General features: G+C 36.9%; 1 protein-coding gene across 5 annotated transcripts in view; it reads right to left on the bottom strand.

The window, feature by feature from the left end:
• Positions 1-316: 316 nt before the first annotated feature.
• NRG4 (neuregulin 4) overlaps positions 317-21545 on the bottom strand; it is a 51159-nt gene continuing 29930 nt past the window's right edge. For all 5 annotated transcript variants that reach the window (XM_048318005.1, XM_048318004.1, XM_048318003.1 and 2 more), the window contains 5 exons: positions 21439-21493; positions 17378-17471; positions 9600-9749; positions 5791-5870; positions 317-5694 (listed from right to left, as the gene is read on the bottom strand). In XM_048318005.1, the coding sequence (XP_048173962.1) occupies positions 5678-5694; positions 5791-5870; positions 9600-9749; positions 17378-17471; positions 21439-21448 (351 nt within the window). In that variant the 5' untranslated portion in view covers positions 21449-21493 and the 3' untranslated portion in view covers positions 317-5677. The remainder of the gene's footprint in view (positions 5695-5790; positions 5871-9599; positions 9750-17377; positions 17472-21438; positions 21494-21545) is intronic.

Consider the following 21545-nt stretch of genomic DNA (forward strand, 5'->3'; position numbering starts at 1 on the left):
CTAAAGATTGGGTTTATCTGCAGTTACAGTGCTGACAGTAACATGTTTCCAACAAGAGAATAGAGTCCCTAAGTGACCACAACTGGATTTTGGTTTTGTTATGAAAAAAGTAAAACTTGCAAAGTCACTGCAGGAAGGAGTGATAGTTTTGCTGACAAAAGGTAAAGACATTTTTTTTTCCAATGTGTTTTGCTGCACATTTGTTCTTGAAGCATCAATTAACTGATCTGTAGGTTTCCAAAGCACAAAAAATAATAGGCAAGCAGTCTGATGTATAACCTTGTACTCACATGACCAAAGTAGGAACTACCAAACATAAAGCTATTACTGCAACTTTTATTTTAAAGTTACTATCCAAAGGTATCCTCATTATAGGATGATTCTGTAACATGCAGTTGTAATTAAGCGAGAATAAATTGATAAAGAGGAGCAAAATTTTTAAGAACAAATAGTTACATATGATTATGAATTAATTTTTAGTTTAAAATTTACCTCAAAACTCACTTGGTGTCATTACCCCCTCTTAGTTTATATTTTTCTTTCTAAAAATGGAGAACTTCTTTCTACTAGAAGTAACTTTGTGGTGGGGGTTCTTAGCTTTCATATCAGAAATTGGAATTAAGTTTCCTGGTGTTTGGCCCAGTGAGACAACAAGCAAAAAGCACCTGTCATTCAGATACCTACTTCTGTTTTACTCAACAGAATGATACAGAAAAATAACATTTGAGGTATAGAAGTTTGCATAGTTAGAAGTTACAAAGATCCTAAGTGTACAGTTAAATGGTCTTTTATAGGATATCTTATACTCTCTGAGCACTCTGCAAACATTAAGAAAGTAATGATTTCTTCCACTGGGATTATTTTTCATGATTATGTGGTGGAGAAGATTTTTTTTTTTTTTTTTTTACTTTATGAATCTGTGGTGGATCTCTAAAATCCTTTTAATCTTAATACAGCAGTTGTATGTTCTGCACACAAATGCAGGTAACACAGTTGTTTGAGTCTATCATCTGAAATTTTTCCTGTTGCTAAGCCCATTTCTCAGCCAGACACAAGCTCCAGAAGAGGCTGTTTCAGCAGGACTCCAGATCAGCCTCAAGGGGGTTCTGAATTACGTAGGCTCCAAGGCGTGCAGTGAGGTAAACCAAGCTCACTTGTGCTGGTGGTGTGCATTGGTCCTGTATGACTGTTTTAGGTCAAACAAATACAAGTTTAAACACTGTAGGGCCTTTTTATTGATTATTTCATGCCTACCAGCACTTCAGGACAATGTGGGGTATTTTTCTAAAGAGAACATGCAGCTACAGTGAGAAATTGGAAACTCAGAGGAAATGCCTAAGACAGGTTTGGATTATTTGGAAGTGGTATCACCTGGATATTTCTATTAGAATTATTAGCAGAGAAATAGCTAATTAGATTTTTTTTCCAAGTGCTTTGATAATTTAGGAGAAAAAAATTTACTTGCAATTCATTGGGATTTGTGCTTCTAAATGCTTTTAAAATACAATGTATAAATTGTCATCATTACATTTCACAGGTAGATCTTCCCTGAGATTAGCAGGTAGCACAAAATTCTCAAAATAAATATTTTGAAGATTCACATCACTGAGTCAGTAGTGGGTCATGTCACCTTTCCATGATAAATTTTCACAGCTATGAGAGTTAGAAACAGCTTTTTTTGAAATAAACTCAGCTGAGTTGTCAAATGGCAACAGTGACAGCAAACAATAATCCCCTCAAAAGAGGAACTTTCCTAGACTCTTCAGAACTGGTGAAAATGACTGAGTGGTTTGACACAGGAGCAAATTCTGTGATGGAGAATGTACAATATAGATTCAAGTGACCCAGCCCTCTTAAAAAATGCTACCAGTAGATGCTCACCTAGATTTTTACAGCCCATTGTTTACCTGCACAAAAGTTTTAGATGAGATAATCATGACTTGCATTGAGAGGATAATTTGAAAACAGTCTCTTAATATACACTGAGAAAAGAGTTTTCAAATGCTACAGAAACTGACATAGAGGTGCATTGAAAAGTGAGCTTTAATTTGGGGGACAAAACCAGCAGTATCTTCTTGTTATTTCAGGTTCTGCAGCTGTAGGTTCTGCTCACATGCCCTTATCTAGCTCTAGAAATGGTTCCTGCTGAAAGTGGAGTATCAGTGTCAAAGATGAAACTGAGCAGCAACATGACTATTGGTTTTCCACAGTTTGTATTGCCTACTCTGCTATCATGAAATGGATCTCTTGCCTTACATACAGATTATGTTGAACAGGCTACAGTCACCAGGAAAGCAAGAACAGACTTGAGTAAGCACAAGCAGATAATGTTACACAGAATAATGACCATTTCTGTTGTGAGAAGTTCTATCCCACTTTTCTTCTTGGCTTTCCATTTTCAAAAAACTGCGTTACACAGAGTGTCTCTACAGCTCTTCAAAAATTCAGGGCCAGAAGGAAAATGTTTTCTTTTAGTGTAGTAAATTTTGAACAGGTTGCACAACACTGAAATTATCTTGAAAATGGGGAGTGCTACCAAATAGACTTCTGTTGGTTTTTCTGCTTAATATTTAACATTATAAATCAAAAGACTGTGTAGCACAGAGAAATCCTCATTTTCTTTGAAAAGCCATTTGACTTTCTTCTTTAACTGTACTTTGTTCCAGTGTTTGTTTGGGCTGCTAATGAAAAACAATTACATATTGAGTAACATATAAGCAACCTCCTACTTAGGTCTATGAAGAGATTTCCTGCTAATTGCTGTCAGTTCTTGAAGTGATCAAAAGGTTTTTGCAATACATTATGAAGAGACTTTTACTACAAGGTTCTGGCAGGATAACATGATCCCCAGGTATAAAAGAATTTTTTCCGTAACACTATAATAGATTGTTGTGTAATCATAGTAATGGAGTTTCTTAGGAAATTTGTCTTTTCCAGTTTCTTCCCTACATAACCTTTCAGCTGGTGGAGAGGTAGTTTCAAAGACATGAGGTCTTCTGTTTCATGAAAATGGGAGTCAGACAGGAGAGAGCCCTTATTACTCACCCTTTCATAAACATGTAATAATTTTTAAGACTCCAGTGACACCAACCACAAGATCTGATCCATTGGAACTGGAGTTTCCTTAACTTTATTGCTCACAGGACTACTTAATTAATTTTGTAAGGAATCATTGCTGAAGAGTGTTGCGCTATTTTATTAAATTATATATAATGTTGACTATCCTGTACTTTCTGTGGCATTTGACCACTTTAAAATGAATTTGTAGCCTGATCTCATTTTGATTTGAACATCATAGTCACAAAGTTTGTGAACTGAAATTATTTTAAAACACGAAATGTTCCCAGATGCAATGGGTTTGAGGCGGTCTGAATTGCTGATGGCATTTCTTTCACAGATAACACTGTTTCATAAATCAGCTTGTTTGCATTTAAACATGGGGTTAGTTTATTCAGCCCCACTTTTTGCACCGATTGTTTCCCAAATAATGCAAACAAGCTCAGTAACAATGAATAATTTTTCCATGTCTGTCTAGAAAGCTGAGAGGATTCTAAGAGTTTTTAAAGAATAACTTAAATCCATTTATTTCTTATATCTTCTATTAGTAGCTCCTCCCTGAATTGCCACTGAAGATGACCACAAGCCTTTTCCTTCTTCAGTGGAGACAGTATACCAAACTGTAAGTCTGACTGTCTCATGATCAATAACACAGCAAAGTGATATAACAACTGTCATCTCTGATTAATTTTCACTGAGGCTGTGCGAAGTACTTCAGGTAACGCTGATTCTGATGTAGCTGTCAGTACTGCTACACATCTCCTGAACTCTCTGTACAACAGTGGCATGTCCCTATGTGATGAAAAATAACTTTTATCATTCCTAGCCTTTAAAACAATATTATCAGCTTCCTTCAGCTTATCTGCTAAAGATTTGAAGTCCAGAAAAATAACTTGTAAGATTGGTTAATCTGGGGAGAAAGTGGTCTTCTAGTGCTTTATATAACTTAATCTCTGGATCAGGTCCTCTACCTGATTTGGTGCTCTCAGATTCTTTTTTCACATGCTGAATACTAACTTGGACTCTGACCTCTCTGACAGGAGTTTTCAGAAGGTAATGAATTTTTCTGGTTTGTGTTCTAGTAGCCATTGTAACATGATTTCTCTTTGACTTCTCACCTTATACACTGTAGCGACGTGCCTTTTCTTCTCTGTCCCACTGTGCTTTTGTCTACATTGATACAAAGTACACACTGCTTTTTCTGACACTAGAGCATGTAGTAGACATCCTAGTATAGGAGCTTATTCAACATTTTCGGTGCACCTATGTTATTACACATCTCCAGATTGTTTATTTCAGAGATAAGAAAGCTCTGTTTGCATTTCCTCTCCTTTCAATTCATGAAGTTTTCTCAGCTAATCTTCCCTTCAATACCACCTTATAAATCCCATATAATGACCTGCTTGGTAATGTGCCGTTATGGTAACGTATCTGATTTTTGCTGATTTCAGCCTCCAGTGCTAGAAGTAAGTTGAAAAGAAAATTGTTCGGTTCACATTTTCTATGCCTCTGACTAACCAGACATTCTCTTTGTGTTGTGAAGGCAAAAAAAAAGACATGGACCATGGCAGGTGGCCTCTCTTTGTCTGAGTAAGAGAATCCTGTAAGGGACCGAAGTATGGTGTATCATATATTAGTGTGATCAACAGATGCTTATGTGAATAAAAGAAACAAATCTTTGGAGAGGGCAGCATTTTTTCAGCCAAGACACCTGTCTGGATAGTATTTTGTGTCAGAAATTGACCTGATGAACAAAATTCCTGACTTTTGCTATCTGAAATATCAACTGGAACATTTAAGGTAAGGTTTAAATTTCCCTCAGTAGTGAGATTTTTAGAAGAAAGCCAGACAAAATTAAAAACTATCAAGGAGGATGTCTTGCTTAATATTAAGAATGTACACCAAACTCTGCCTAAAAAACTTTTTTAACCATTATCAATCTCTTTTCTTAATATTTCCCTTTTATTTGAATTAAAATTGTGTGCCTGGAAGCTGGTCAATAAACTACCAGTGGTACCTCATGCTGATGTTGTCTTACAATTAAAAAAAAAAAAAAGTAAGTATTAGCTGGGAGAAAGGTAGGGGTTTTTTCCCCTACATCTGGTAAGGGTATCTGAAACAAGCCAAAGTCTGGACATGTATCACAAATATCAATTTTGAAACTATTGAATCAAGACTGTCTTCAGCTCGTCTGGGGAAATCCTGTGAAAAATGAAAATCCCTTATCAAAAGTTCATAGTATCACCTCATGCTAAAACCCCGTGGTATCTCATATTCTCTGTGCAGTGAAAAAAAAATATTGCATTTTATATATTTCCCATGTAGTAAAACCCAAAATTATCTCATGCATCTACCTGTGCGTTATTGAAAACCATAAAAAATCTTACAGAATTCAAACATAAATTATAGTGATTCCTGTATAATTGATACATCTTTAAAAATACATAGGAAGTCCATTAAGTGGAACGGTTTGTGTCTTAGATGTAGTCTTCTCCAACATGTTAGCCTCCTATTTCAGTCAACTTTCTTCTCTCATCTTGCTTACCATGTCACCTCTACAACTGAGATTCTTAGGGTTGCTCTGCATGTTGTTTCCCCACCATTCTTCCACTCTAATGCTTTATGCTGTTGTTATTTCTGAAAAATAAACAAAACACGTGACTTTAATTAAAAAAAACTTCCTCTCCCACTTTCCTTGTGGAGTCTGGTCATTTAATTTTAAACTATACTCACTGTTGCAGCCATTGCTGCTTGTAGTTTCAACTAGGTTGGCACCACACTCTGAAGAACTTGTCCTTGGAATGGAAACTTTCCTGACCATAAGAAACGAAAAAGAGACAACAGAAAGAGAGAAAAAAAAAATAGAGAGTGAAAAAAGTTATCAGGGAAGAGACAAATTAATGGAATGATGTTTCCATTGAAAAAAGTGACACGGATATTCTCCAATTACTTTCTAATTAATACTCATTGATTTTGAGAAGCATGTATTCGAGGGAGAAGAACAGAGGGCAGTACAGCATTTGGAACTACATGGATTCTCTCCTGAAGGTAATGTTCCTGCTTGTCTGATTTCTCAGGTCTTTATTTAAACAATTAGTAAATAGCACGTAATTATTTATCAATTCTCTTAGCGTTTGGAAATGATGTGAAATTTTCTGCACTTTGTTGAGGAGAAGCAAATCTTGTAAATGGAGCTGATCACTTGCTGTCTAGTTTCCTTTCTTTTGATAGTAATCAGATACCTGCTCTCTTGAGAAGAGTCATGAGCTATTCTCTGTTCTGTCCAGTTTGTGTCCTGTGGTGATGTAACACCTCCACAAAGTCTGTTGTATTGGACAGCTTAAATGGCTTTATTCCTAGACTCTGTTGTTTTGGCTGGCTGAGTTCCTGTTCATCAATATTACACTTACCTTACAGGTAGTTTGGCATTTCAGCATGCACTTACGATGAAATATAGAAATGAATTGCAGATTTATCTTAGTTTTCCCTAGGGTTTGCTCTATTTCTCTGAGCTATATGTGTGGCATTTAGGCTTCTCTATAGCTTTTAAAGAAAAGCTGGCTCGTGGCATCTACTCTCATCAGCTACCTTTCTTCTTCTTCTTCCAGTAACCCTCGTACAATATGTTTCTGGAGGAAGAAGACCAGATGGACCTGGTCTGATAGGTGAATTGCTGGAAGCAAAATATGCCATTTGTTCCTCAGTACCAGTGTAATAGCAGGGATTTTTGTACACTTCCTTTCCTGTTTTGCCCATGTCAGAAGGACAGGCTTTATCAGTACTGTTTGTTGGAGAGGGTGGGGGGGGTGTTTCTAGATGGAGAGCAGCTAGATCTGCATTTGCCCTGCCTCCAGGCACTCTGTGGATTGGAAAAAATAAATCATCAGCTGATAAAAATGTGATGACTCAGCTAAATGTAAAAGGAGAATTATTTCCCCCTGTTAACCCAGAGCTTTCATATGCAGCCCTACTCTTTTATGGATTACTTTCACTGTTAGTTATGATTTAGTTTTATAAGCAGAGCAATGAAACCCTTTATCTCCACCCTTGTATGTTGAATGGATTTGTTTCTAGGGAGCATTAAGTGCACTTGCACATGCTTGGTCCCCAAATCTGCCCCAAGCCTGAGCGAAAGAAAACTTGGTAAGGAAGGGAGATACAAGTGATGATACAGAACAAGAGAGTAGAGCATTAAGTTCCTACATTCCAAAAGATTTGATGTATCATTTTAGGCATTCAGTTTCCTTGTCCTGAACTTCGATTAGTATCTCCTCTTCTGCACCCCTCCAGATTACATTACTGTTTATACTAAAACCCCACTAGAACCCTCTGCTGAAAGACCCATGGAGAGGCTTGCTAACACAGGGAAAAGACTTCCTGCTTTCTGATTGTGGATCAAATGTCTTTGTTAATAAAGTGGAATAGTGGAAACTTTAGCACAGTATGTCTCTTAACATTTTAAACTTAATATATCCTGTCAGGAGGCCAAGTCAAAGATGATGCAACCTCTCGGCTAACCCTTGTAAGCTCTAGTTCCACCCTCTTCTAAGATACAGGTGATACATCAAGTTTGAGAAAAAAAGTCTAGATTAATGACAGCTCTTAGCAATAATCCTCATTCACTCAGCTGAAAAGAGGGGAGTAGATTAAAGTATCCACTTGAGACTCCTCACATGTTGGTCGCTTCAGCCAAGAGATAAGGACTTACAGATGTAAAGTGTTTCATTTATTGATGAGTTCTCTAGCAGATGATCATCCTACATCAGCCTCTGGAGTGTAAAGGTAAGACAAGATAATTTTTAGCCAGTTAGATTTTTTTATCTGTACTAAAGAAGTTGATAATGGTTTTATGAGATTTCCCAAGTTAGTCTGGTATATTAGATAGGGTTCAAGGGCAACTATGTTATGAGTTGTTGCCCTTCTTATTTTGCTAATAAAGAGGCACTACTACTTGTTCTGCCAGTTAGGTAAAGCTTGAGTAAAGAGAAGTTGAGGTTCCAGCTAATAAAAGAACTTGCACAGACCTGTCATTGCTGTCACTCTACGCTTCTGTACTTGGACCATAAAACTCAACAGATTGTCTCCAGCTTTCCCCTAATTTTACTGTATGTGAGAGAAAAGGGATCTTCTAACACATTACTCTCTGAAGACTTTTTTTTCCTTTTCTCAGAGAAAATTTTATTTCTAAAGAAATACTGTCTGTATCTCTATGAGACTTGAATGATTTTCTTCTTAAGTTAGTTAAAGCTGTATTTTGTTCTAATAACTTTATAATAATTTGCAAATATTCTTTAGCAAACAGCCGCTGTGGCATTCCATGACTAAGCAGGATTAATTTAACTAAAATTGCTAATGTGGGGGGTATCCTTTAAAACAAGGGGGTTTTTTATACCAAGTGTTTTATCAAATGCTCTCTATCTCTTCTAAATACATTCAGCTGTGGGAGAAGCTGGCATTCATTGGGTTTCCATGACAGCAGCTGAGGTAAAACTAGACCAGCTATTCCAAAGGTCGCTCATTGAAAGGCACAGATCAGAAAGGCTGATTTGGCAATGTGACCATGGGAGCACAAAGAACAGAATTGCAAGAACCTTTGGTTATCATAACCAAGGAGAAATGCAGTATAGGAGAAAAGAAAGAGGCTGCAAGTCTGTGATGGCAAAGAATTACAGGGGGTATTAGTTGCCTTATACAGGCATAGACATGCATAAACACATGTTAATGGTATAAGACAAAATGAGTTCTTACAAAAAGTGCTGTACTCTAAAATTAAAGAGGGGACATAGGAAGTTGACTTGCATTGCAGATGAAAATGATAAGTTTGTTTGGATTTGGTGTTAAGTGTGGTGATACATGTACAGCATCAAATAGTTGCCTCAATCCCAGTAACTGCTTATGTGTTTTCATTCCAAGTCCTAATATGTCTAAAATGCTACTAAAACCAACCCTGCAGCACTTGCTGTCTAGCACTGACATTTTTCCTTCTACTCAAACATGGATCATCCTGGACAAATTAGTTAGCTCTCTGATTTGTCCTAAATGCTAGTAAACATCTGCCTGGAAGTATTCTTCAATTTCATTCTTTCCTTAGTTTTCTTTTTTAGACCAAGAGTGGTAGAGGAATTAGGAGCTAATGGCACCAATTGCTTTGATTGCCAGTTCAGTAGGAACAGTTTCTGATCCCTAAGCACTTTGTTAATTTCCTTCTATTTCTCAGTCTTTGGACAACATAAGGTAGACTAATGTTTTAAAATGTTAGCACTAACTCTAGATAGACTGTAAAATCTCAGATATGGGTGTACTATGTGTATTTTTTACAAAGCAACTGTAAGTAATAGCTTAGAAATGACACTGAGAAAACTTCAAGCTAGGAAGTAAATATTACAAGCAACAAGTTGAGACATCCACGTTCGTTATGTTGAATAACCATACAACCTTATGGATAATTCATTACATACTTTTACATTCAAATAATTAGTACATGATTACCAGAAGAAATTTCTACTTGATTGAATAGCTTCAGCCTTATGAATCACTTTTACCTGCAAAGGAAGTAGAATGCTCCAATTACAAGAACTCCTAGAAGAAGAAGGGAAGCCAAGAAAGCTGCGAACAGGTCACCTTTTGTTTGGGACTTGATGCTGGGCAGTAAAACTTCCTCACAACGAGCTCCTGTGTAATTCTCAATACACCTGGGAAACCAAGTTGTATTTGGATTAGATGGTAGCTTGTCATCTATGATGAAAAGCACAAAGGCTTCTTCTGGATAGAAAACATGACACAGTTATGACACAACTCAAAGGTTATATTTGCTTCATAGCAAGTTTCCTTACAGAATTTCCTCTCACCTCATATTTGTGGAACAAAGGGAATTAGGCATGCTGGGCATCAAGTTTACATTCTGGTCCATACTGCTTTTCTATATTAAGTTTAGTATATTCATCACTGACAGAATTAATAAATTAAGCCTACTTCTTTAGTGTTAACTGTGTCATCCCACTGGTTCTCACACAGTAATCATGCTTTCTTTTCCCCATTTCGGGTAACTTTCTGGCTTCCTTTGTTGAAGATAGTACTGTCAGCTAAAGAGATCAAGGAAATGGGAATTCATTGAGACACAGTACAGCTCAAATTGTGGAAGTAGTTTATGCAGTGTAACAATTCATGCCAGGACATGTTACAGGCTTGGTGAACAACCCTGTCTTGGAGAGACCTAGGTAAAAGTCTTCTCTATTATGCTTATTTTATGCATTGAGCTTCTGAAAACTTCCTCCGAAGAAAGGATTAAAATGAATATGGTATTTTACCATGGTTAAATGGTATGATATTTTATTAAAAATAAATAAAATTAATGGTTTAGTAATTCATATTCAGTCAAAAATAGGTAGGTTGAAGCTAAACTAATCTTCATTTGTTATGTATTTTGCACTTATTCTGCTAAGTTTTCTTAAGGAATTGATTTCATTACAGAAAATGGAAAGCACTTCTTTTAATGTCTACATTCTGCATGTATTTTTTATGTATGTAAATTTGCTTCTCTCTATTTGTATTACTAAAGATCTTGCTCCTTCTTGCTATTTCTGGCACTGAAGTCATAATAATCTGTGACATAAGCAATTTCAGGCTCCAGCTGAGAAAAATGGGCTAAACTCTGCAACATACTTGAAGTTCTCAACTGCCATTGGCAGCTGCAAGGTATAATTTCAGATGAGAGATAAGAAGGTGGAGTGGGGAGGAACTGCCAGGAGAAGAATGTTTAGCATATCTAAGACCAAAGGATCCCTGTGAGTTTTCTGCCACGATGCCTGATGTTACTCCCACTACAGTTTCTGTAGGTTATGGACCAGTATTTCAGTACTGCTAGCCTAAACCACTGCACAAACAGTTACTACCCTTTTATTTTAATTCTTTGTCTTTGGAAATACAAAGGAAGATTTAGATGCTAAAAAAAGACATCTAATTATCATCATATATTAAAGCTACGCAACTGATCAAGTAGACACCATTTACTAAGGACAATCTGAGACTTTTCAAAGTCATGATGTTTCACTGCTGGGAGAAGCAAGGGTAGGCAGACTGCTCTGATTGCTTGAGATAATGTTCCAGATATTTATTTTAAGTGTAGTGGCTTTTCAGTGGCCTATTTCTGAAATACTGTAGAATACTTTAAGAATAGAAGTGTAGTTTGAGTGGGGTATTGTTCTCTAGCAAGTGAGAGAGAAGTGCTTTGGAGAGCTGAATAGAGTAACAGGGACAGAAAATGGAATAAGAAATTCATAGGAGTATTCTTGAATAGCAATGAAAACTGGAGAATAATGCAAGACTAAAATGATACAGGAAGAAAAAAAAAAGGTTTTGGCATCAAATTAAGGCTCATGGAAAAGTTCTAAAGAATGAGTATAAAGGGAATAAGTCAGTACCCTAAAGAGCAAAATGAAGCAGGAGGAAAAAAAGACAGTTGTAGCTGCAGAGAGTTGCATACAGGATCAGGTAAAGGATGGGGGTTACTGAACTGTTGTGATACAGTACAGTGAGTTGGTGTGAACAGTGCATGGAAGCTGTATTCATGTTCTGAAAAAGACTGTAGGAAAAAATTGGGAATGTGTTGACAGCATAGCAAAAAGGTCACTAAGATTGTAGCACTTCTTACTAAACAGAAAACAGAACCAAATGCTTAAGGTAGTCACAAGTCTTTAAGAGGGAAAAGAGCTTGAAGGCCTAAGATGATAAGGGGAAAACTACAGTGATATGAATCCAAGGTTATAGCAAAGAGAAAAAACCCTATACTAAAAGAGCACATGCCAAACTTAGAACATCCTGGATGCTGAACCTATTAATTCTGCCTGGTTGTAACAAAAACAAGTTGTAGAAACATGACTAGCTAGTTTGATAGTATCTGTTTAACTGTGAGCAATGCATTAGGGATTGCAAAACTACTCATCCACTTTCTCTAGGCTGACCTGTTGACACACTTGCTGAAAGTGATTCCATGCTATGTAGAAAATGCTGTCATATAAAATTATGTAGGTTTTCATAGAAACAGGAAAATTAGGATGAGGTATCTCTGGGTTACATTTAAATAATAAAATTATAGCTAATGAGACCAAGCTGTGCTACAGTTAGGGTGTTTCTGAAAATCCAGATGTTCAAATACTGGTTTGAACAGGCTTTTATGAAGTCACCTTTCCTGATATACAAATAGGTAAAGGCCTATGTTAAAGATAGAAGCAACTGATGCTTTAAGACAACCAGGAAAGGTTTCTTCTGCAAGTCCTTTGCTAAAATAGGTGAGAAAGAAACTAAGCAGACTTCAGTAATTACCATTAGTGGAATTCACTCAGAAGACCTGCTTATCCTGTTGCACTAACCAAGCTCTAATAATTTCAGTGGAGTTACATATGCAGTGACTGCAAGCAAGACAGAAACACAGTCTCTAACAAGCATGTGGGCTGTGAACATAAGCCAGAATGATGGTGTCTATATAGTGTCTCCTAGAGGCAGTCAGTCTTACTGTACACAGCCTTAGAAGCCAGTAGCAACTCATAGTTTATCTTGTTTATAACAGATGCCTAAAAGTAGAGCACAAGTTAAGAGCAGTTGTTGACACGGCAGGCACCGTGCAGCTGCACTTGAATGAATTGGGGCAAAACCCAGAGGAGTCTGGTGCAGGCTGTAGTAAGGGAGAGTTACACTTACTGAATTTGTGTTCACTGGGACAGGTGTTGGTGTTGCATGTCACCTGCATGCTGTTAATCTGCTGTTTCTGCACGTCCTGGGTGCTGCCTTTAAATGGTTCTACTATGCAGCATTCCAAAGTCGATTTTTAAAATGGACAAAAGGTCTTTCCCCCTCTAGAATTTCTAATTCAATCGGAGTTGAAAGACAGCAGTCTTCAATGTTTGAGGAAAATCTGTGACTAAAACCTTCCACTTTCAGATAGCATCCAGATTTCTGCTTTCCTAGATGCCTGCACACATGTGCACACACCCCCACACCTCTTGTCAGATGACACGAGCCAGCCTTAACTGTTGTATACAAAAGTACTATAGAAGCTCCAGACAAAACACCAGCATATGGAAAGAAATCCATAGAATCTTTCAGCTTAGGGTATTAATCATGTCAGCATCAATGTAAGGTGGAAGAAAATAGACTGCATTGGATAAGATGTCAGGAGATGGCCAGCAGGTCTGAAATTACATTGATCCTTTACAATCTGATTAGTAACTAAACCATAAAGCATAACAGCCTTGCAGTAACACTGGTGTTACTGCTGTCTCCTTTGAGATGCTGCTTGTGGGACAGTGGAAATGATCCTATAGCACTGTGATTTAGTAAGAAGGTAAAGTTTCTTCCTTTGCCAGACTTTAAGGTGGACATCATAAGGAAGTATCTGACAGACTGTAAAAGCAGGAAGTAGAATTTGAGTCAAATATGCACACAGATTCTCACTGTTTTGCATTATACTATCAGGGTGTTGACTTTAGTTTTCATTTAGTCTTCCCTTAGTTAGGAAAATCCTGGATACTTCTTGGTATGAAAACTACTTGCATGTAAATACAAAGCTCTGAGCAGAAAAAGCTGAGAAATTATCTGCTTGTCAATGCAATTCAGATCACGTGGCTGATAACTTCAACATCAGCTCCAAGAACATCTAGTAAGTATGAAAAAGAATTTAAAGCCAAAGTGAATAAGCAATGGCAAAGTTAACTGGACACCTAAGCAGCTTTTTAAAAAGTTTTGCATTTAGAGGAGTTTCAAAACTGTTACTCTCTATACACAGAGAATAAAATAAAATGTTCCCACTGGAGAGAAGTTGAAAGAATGGGTTATTCTTCCCTAAAAGTCCCTTAACTATGTGTTTATATGGCAAGCTTTTCCATATCTGGCAGTTATATTAATTCTGATTACTGATAGTTTTCAAACACATAAGATAGTGTTGCATTTTATATTTTATGTCCCATTAAAAATAAATCTTAATTAATGATTCTTTTTATCTATATTTTTGGTGTGTATTCTAACTTCTGTTGCTATCTTTCAAGCTAAAAATGACTTTAAAAATACTAATTGGACAGTTTGTTTTCAGAAGAGCCTGAGGTACATGAAAGTGTATTTTTGGAGGCAGAGAAAGAAGAAAAACCCAAATGAGTGGGAAGCCCTTTCCTGGTAACTTGCTGGGTGCATATTCTGAAGGCTGACAGCACAGCAAGTGTATGACTTGTGGGGATATCTGAAATGGGGAATGAAGGGCCCATCACAGAGAGCCAGGCAAGGAGGGAACATACACATAGTGGTAGAAGGAATTTGCATGGGATTTACTGGATTAGCATACGAAAGGTGGAGGAGAGATTCTGTTAGGATAGAAGCAAAGGAGGGGAAAATCAGAGATACCCTTGAAAAGATAGACAGGAATTCCAGGGAGGAATTTGCAAGGTTTGCCTGTGTCTCTTGCAGTACTTAGCCCTCTGCAGAGTATGATCCCTTTCCCAAAAGGAGAGCATTCACTGGTAATTTTTGTGTGTACTGCCCTCCGAAGAAGAGCTCTGTGTGTGTTGTCTTATACCATCTGTATTTTGCTTGAAATACACAAAGAATGCCCTCAGAAGTCTGCCAAGTGTAAGAAAAAATGGGAGTACCAGAGCTTCCCCTCAGAAACCAAAATCTTCACTTAAATTCTGCAGTGTGTTAATGATTATGGGACAGCTGTGCATCAAGTGCTGAGGCAAACACCTTTCAGCCTTGTGTTTCATGATACACCTGAGACAGCTGCTTTTCCATCCTTCTCTGTCCTGCTGCCTGTTTATTTAGTTCATTTGAGTGTTCCTGGGTTTGAAGCTCATCTGGTTTATGGTGACAGGTGTGCCTTTTGCTGTTGAGAACATTAACTCATTGTTAGAAAAGCAATGAGGGAAGATGGCAGCTGAGCAACCTCATGTTTTAACACACATCAGCTGTATTTAAAATCTGCTACTGTTGCACATTGGGGGAGGTCAACTAATGTTTTGTTTATATTAAATCTCCACCTTGTATATATCTGTTTCTGAATGATAAAAATAACTGGAATTCCGAAGGTAAACAGCAGCTATTAATTTGTTATCATGCTAAAAAACATAGTTCTAAAGAATGATGGATTTTTCTTAGTCACGTGGTGAAATTACTTCCAGTGATGTTGCATAGGGTAATCTGGACTAACTCTGCTTAGCTCAACACATTTGTGTAACTAAGTACCATGTCAAGGCAAATGTGTTCTAAGGTATTTTTACAGTTTGCTAGTCTGTTCTTTCTCCATCTCCTCCTTTTAATTAACGATCATTTAGCCCTTGATTCTAAAAGTGATTTGAGTTTTCTTTCAGTGGGAGATGATCAATTGAGAATACTGGGGAGCTTTGGGTGGGATTTGGCAGAAACCTTCATCAAAGAAACTGCGCAACTGTGTGATGATGCCAGTCATGAGGTTCCAAAGCACCAAATATTTTCTGAATTCTGCTGAATAGTGATGCATTTTTTCTGTTGTTTCTATTCACATCACTGCTGATTACGAAGATATCTGTGTGTAAACAAAACCTTTCTCATCTATAATTAGCCTTCTCTGACTGATTAAGGAACATGCTTAGAATGAGGATGTGCTTAAATAGAATGCTGCTATTTAAACCCATCTAACTTCATAATCAACCACTAGATACAGAAAAAAATAGTTGATAATTTAAATGCAACAAGATTGCCTGAGTACACCAGAAATGCTCTTAAGATGTTACTTTTCTGCTTCAGCAGATTATAAAATCCTATAGTACCTGAATTGAAAATTACTTCATTTGGAGCTGTTAAAGTGGAAATTATCTATGCTGACTAGTTTGTGCTCCTGAAGAATGAATTGTTCTGAGTATTTGTTACTTCATATTTATAGTTATTGCATCAAATACATCTATCTTCCTTGTGACACAGTCCAGCAGTAGTTGAGAGGGTGCTTTGAAATTGTGTAACTGCTGTTATTTAGTTTAACCATTCATTTTTCATTTATGTACAATAATACAGGATTCCTTCTAGAAAAAACCAACATGTATTTCAAAATGTTATACTTTTTGTGTAGTATTCATTTTATATTGCATAAGCTTGCAAGGTTTAGGAGTTAGAATAAATCATCATCATACAGCACTTCAGAGCTTTAATCTCACTTCTGGATCTGATTCATTGTGACACTGAACAATGACAGTGATATGCTGTGTATATTTTCCAATCAGCATTTACCACAAAATTGCCTCTTTTCTCCCTGTCTAACTAAATGAGTTTACATGCTTGAATTTTAAGTTGAACTGTCCCAAACAAAAGCAAGTAATATTTTAATTAGGCATCTGGGGAAATATGTTGTTTCCTTCTTCAACTGTTTTATCCAGTTATCATGAGTTGTAGCTCAAGATAGAAGAGGGAACAGAAGTTGCCACAGGAGATAAAAAAGGTAATATCCTTAAGTGTATGTAATATTTGTCCGAATGCCTATTTTTTTGTTAAGCAAACCCATTATATCAACCATAATTTATTTTGATGAATGATAACTCAGAATTAGTAAATGCAGGGCCATGAAAAATAGAGTTTTATTTTGCATCTTATGTCTTGGTAAATCAAAGAATAAAAAGATAGGGCAGTATTTATGCAAGATATGTATCCTCATGTGAAACCAGGAAGTGCTTCCTTTCCAGTTTGCTACATGGGCTTCAAAAGGAAGAACGGTTCTGTTACAGAGTGGTGTAAGAAGTACCTGTATTTGCTGCCTTGATGTTTCTTTATCAAGTAGTCTTTGGCTGTTACTATGAAGCTGCCCTTTGAGTATTTCAGCAAGATTCGAAGAACACAGTAAGTCTTGAATTACATTCTTTTTTCCCCCTTAATAGATGATATTATTTTTTGTGTCTCTGCATTTTGTTTGGGTTAGTCCATTTTATGTTACAAAAATTTTTGCAATATAATTAATTTGTAAGAAAAACTGGGAATGTACTTTGCCTTTCTGAATGCCTTTCCCACAGTCTATATTCGATGAGGCAAAGGGTATTTTGTTCTTTCTGTATTGTAATGAGGAAATGTGGCTCAAAATATAATCCTGAATGCATATGTAACTGAATACTGTTGCACCTGCCAAGCAAGTATACACCAAGTATGCATACATTTTTCTCATATTGTCATGTCTCTGTAAGCAAGGTGAGCAATAGCTAATTGGCATTTTCTTTTAGATAATGCTTTAACAGCGATTTCTTAAAGAAACAAAATGGAAAAATAATCTTTAGACAGCTACTGTCCAATACTTAAACACACAAACTTTAGTTTCACTGACCTGCAGAATGGACTGGATACAGTAGGAATCATATAACAAATCCCTCCATTTAGACAAAAAGATCCATAACTGGTGCCACAGAGTTCTTCATGATCTTAAAAGTAAGACCAAAACAAACGCTGAGAAAAATAGAGACTTCAAACCCAAAAACCACAAACCACCACACAAAAAAACCCACCCTATGAACAAAAAAGGTATAGTCTTTCCTTCCAGGCCAGCAACACAGAGCACTATTTTCCAGAACTGTTTCATGTAACAATATGCAGAAAAGATCACCAATTTATCACCATATTTGACATGAAACACCTAAATTAGATGAATAAATCAAACTTTCTCTTGCAGTGAGAGGCACTTTTGAATTTTCCATCACTTCCTTTGCCTTTCATGACCACTCACCATAGGGAGTACAGTGATTCACATGACCTATGTGAAGTCTGGTTTGTCCTGTTCCAGTAGCACGAACTATCTTTAGCTTAACTAGCTCCTGCAGGAGAGTCAGTCAGTACAGATGTACCCAGAATAGTCTCAGGTGTGGGCCAAGACATTCTGAGACTGGTCTGGGCTGCATTAAAGCTGAATTACAGCGCTCTGGGACGCCACCAGGTTTTCCCACCCCAATTCTCAATGGCCAAAACCAGGAGACAGCCTGCAAGCAGTGACTTATGTAGAGGATTGCTGGCTACAATATAATTTCCACAGATCTCAAAAAGGCTTTTTCCTAACTCAGTAGGCTTCTTAGATGAATTGTTAATGTGTTAAGCATAATTAGGCATTCTAATAACACCCCAAATACAGGACACTAATGTTGGCACTTGTAGCAGCACTTGTCCATTTTGTGCTTAAAAAAGCAAATCTAACTGTACCACTTCACTCTTTCTGAAAGCAGTCTAAATTTGGAAGTTGGGCTGAATAGATTTATGACAGATTTAATGCATCAGTAACTCATTTCATATATATGCATCTATATTTTTATATATTTCTTCATTCCTATGAAACCCCAGTATCTCAATCAAAACAAAAATAGAGCAGTCTTCTGACATCACAAGGGTGAGAATCATGTGTTACCTCACACTTTAGGTGTTATTGCTGTAATTTCTCTCAGAAGTTCTGAAAACAAGAATTCTGCTGTGTCACTATTTATGTATAGAAGACATGTATAGAATACATAACATAGAGTTAAGAGGACTCAAGATTTTAGTTTTCTTATTTGTCCTTCAAGAAAAAGAGTTAAGATTCCCCTTTACTCCTGCAGAAAAAAAAAAAGTAAGAAGTGTGGCTGTAAGACATTCTACCCTAGAGAGACCTTCTACAGCTTTGTATCTAAAATAGGCCTGGCTTTTCTAAGAGTGGCAGAAATGCTCAGCTACTTCTACCTCTCTGCAATAAAACCATTGTGCATCCTGCTCTCCTCTAGGCCAGCTCTAGCAATTCCACTTCCCCTTTTTTTCCTACATTCTTCCATTTCTATGACAGCATACTGATGTAGGAGTGTGAGTAAAGCCCTTACATTATTTTAAGATGAAGACAGTTATACCCCGCGGCCCAAGAGGCATTCAGTTTCATGTTCCTTTTATCAAAGTGCCAGCATCCAAATGGTAACTGGAACTTCTTGCCTGTGTGCAGATAAATTAGGAAGCTGGAGGAGGGGAGAAGGGCTGGAAAGATTGCTCATGTTTGACCTTGTTGCACAGAAATGTGTGTTCTGTCCTACCTTGTTAGAAGTTAAATGGAAACTTACTTTAACTCGGAAGCTTTCTGTGCTTGTCTACTGCAAGTTCACAATTAAAAGACTTTAAATTATTTTGTATGGGTAACTGTACCACTGCAATAGGAATAAAATGGGAACAGGAGAAAAACAAGGAGATTTTTAAACAAGAACTACAACTTATTTGATTTTACTCTATTCAAATGTAACAGTGGACCTCCTGTGAGAGCGTAATTCAGTGGAAGGCTACATCCTTCCTTAAATGAAGAGCGGGCACTGAACACATCAACAGTGTATCAGAATATCTATACAATTTAAAGAATCAACTGAGAAAAACAAAACTCTCAACTTTGACCTGCTCTCAACTCTGTTAAGTGTCTGAGAGAGTTAATTGTTGAAATTCTACCAGATGGAAAAGTAAGATGATAGAATGTAGGCCCGGCAGAAAAATCCTTTTGAACAGCTCGTGGAAAGGTCTCAAAGAAACTCTCATGAGAATTAATGAGAATTTGCTAACCTCCTTAAAATCCTGCCTTATGGTTCTGTTTCTTTTCTTCATCTTTATGCAGAAGTAGACCTGTACCACACTGGCATTCTGGCAGAGTACTGAAGAAAGCTAAATGCCTCGAGTCATTGAGGCTTTGGGACATTTGAGAGAATGAACACTGTTAAGGTGTGATCTTTGTATCAAGGACCAGCTCTGCAGCCCAACCAGACATTTCTGTTCTGGCAAAATACCTCAGGCACTTTCTCTTAGGTCTATTAGAGAAAAGTGAGAGAGGTGGAGAGAGAGAACAAAAAGTGCCTAGGAAGCCTTTGAAACCTTTTTGATTGTAATTACAGACAATTTTTCTATAGGCTATTTCTTTCTAGAGATAGACTTTTCTTCCAATACTAAGGGAAAAATGGTAACCTTAATTTTAGCAGTAATGAGAAACTTGAAGAAACCTCTATGTCCATCTAGATCAGGTGCCCCTTTTTCCATCCAGTTGTGCTTTTCATTAGTTCTATTTTGTGTATTAATACTTTGCTACTAATTAGTAAAACTATCAGAGTAACACAGTATAAAGTAGATATTAGAATTATGAAAGACAATAAAAGAAAATTCAGGAAGCTTTAACACTAGGAAAAAATACTACTAACAAGTTGTAATTTGCTACAATACAAAAATAGGTATTATTGTACTCCACACCTACTGTATTGAAATGCAGTAGCTTGCAGCAAATTTCAAAGCTACAGTTCTGTATTTATGGACAGCAAAGTGTGAAAGCACCCGTTTATCCCTTTAAATCTATACTCAGTGATGCAAGAGAGTATACTGGAGAATCAGAAGGGGTTCAATACAAGCCAAAACCCAATTACATTAGCATTGGTGAATGTGTTATGATTTTTCATGAGGTAAGTTAATACATTATATTAATCTAAAAATGCAAATTGTGTGCTTTGAAAGTCAAATGTATACTACAGTCAGACTCCATAATCAAGATAGAAAAGTTTAACAAGTCAAGTGATGATGGGCAATTAAAAAAATACAAAAGATATAGCTTTGAAATTAATAGAACTCTACCAATGTATGTTGTACGTAACATATACATGTACATTTTGATACCCCCTTCTATGTGAGAGATTGAAGAGAAGTAGGTCACACAAGCTACTTTTTTAAAAAGTTGGATTTTGGTGGATGAAGCGAAGAGGAATAAAACGAGGTTGTTCTTTCTAATGCTAGACTGTGAATACTTAAAACTGACTGAGGTAATAGCAGCTTCTAAATACACTTACTCCTAATTGTTCTTTTTGAGGACATGCAGGCGTTCTCATTTCAGCTGGGATAGAGTTAATTTTCTTCCTAGTAGCTGGTACAGTGCTGTGTCCCTAAACTATCTGGTCTGTGTGCATTTAAACTTTTGTAACCTGACTGTCCTGACTATTAAGAAAAAACAAATGCAGGCTCAACACCATCTTAACCCCAAAGAGCCAAGCCAGCCTTGATAATCCACATGTTGACTCAGCTGTCTTGCCTAGTCCAGAGGCTAGAATACTAGACTGCTAACACAAAAAAGGAAGAGAGAGGAGTGGGAAATGTTGACAGAAGATAAAAGGGGGCTGATGCATGCTTCCTCACTTGTAAGCAACTTTGGACTGCACACTAGTCAATCACAAACTGTGACATATTAGGATTGATCAAAGCAAATATCTTCTTACAGAATTTGTACAACTGGGTGGTAAACTAGTGAGGGATGGCAGCTCGATGGGGCAGTTGTGACAATCCCAGTGGCACCTATCAAAATCAATGCAATTTTAATGAATTCTAATTATATCTGTGTATGTATCCAAGTAAAGACTTGGAAGAAATTACCTGTTCGCATATTATTCCAACAACAATTTTTGTTCTTGATCAGAGGCAACAGCACCTAAAGACAAACATGTAAATTAAGCATGTAATTTTTAAACCTGGTGTCTTTT

Source organism: Corvus hawaiiensis, chromosome 13 (assembly GCF_020740725.1).
Source record: "Corvus hawaiiensis isolate bCorHaw1 chromosome 13, bCorHaw1.pri.cur, whole genome shotgun sequence".
Taxonomy (NCBI): Eukaryota; Metazoa; Chordata; class Aves; order Passeriformes; family Corvidae; genus Corvus; species Corvus hawaiiensis.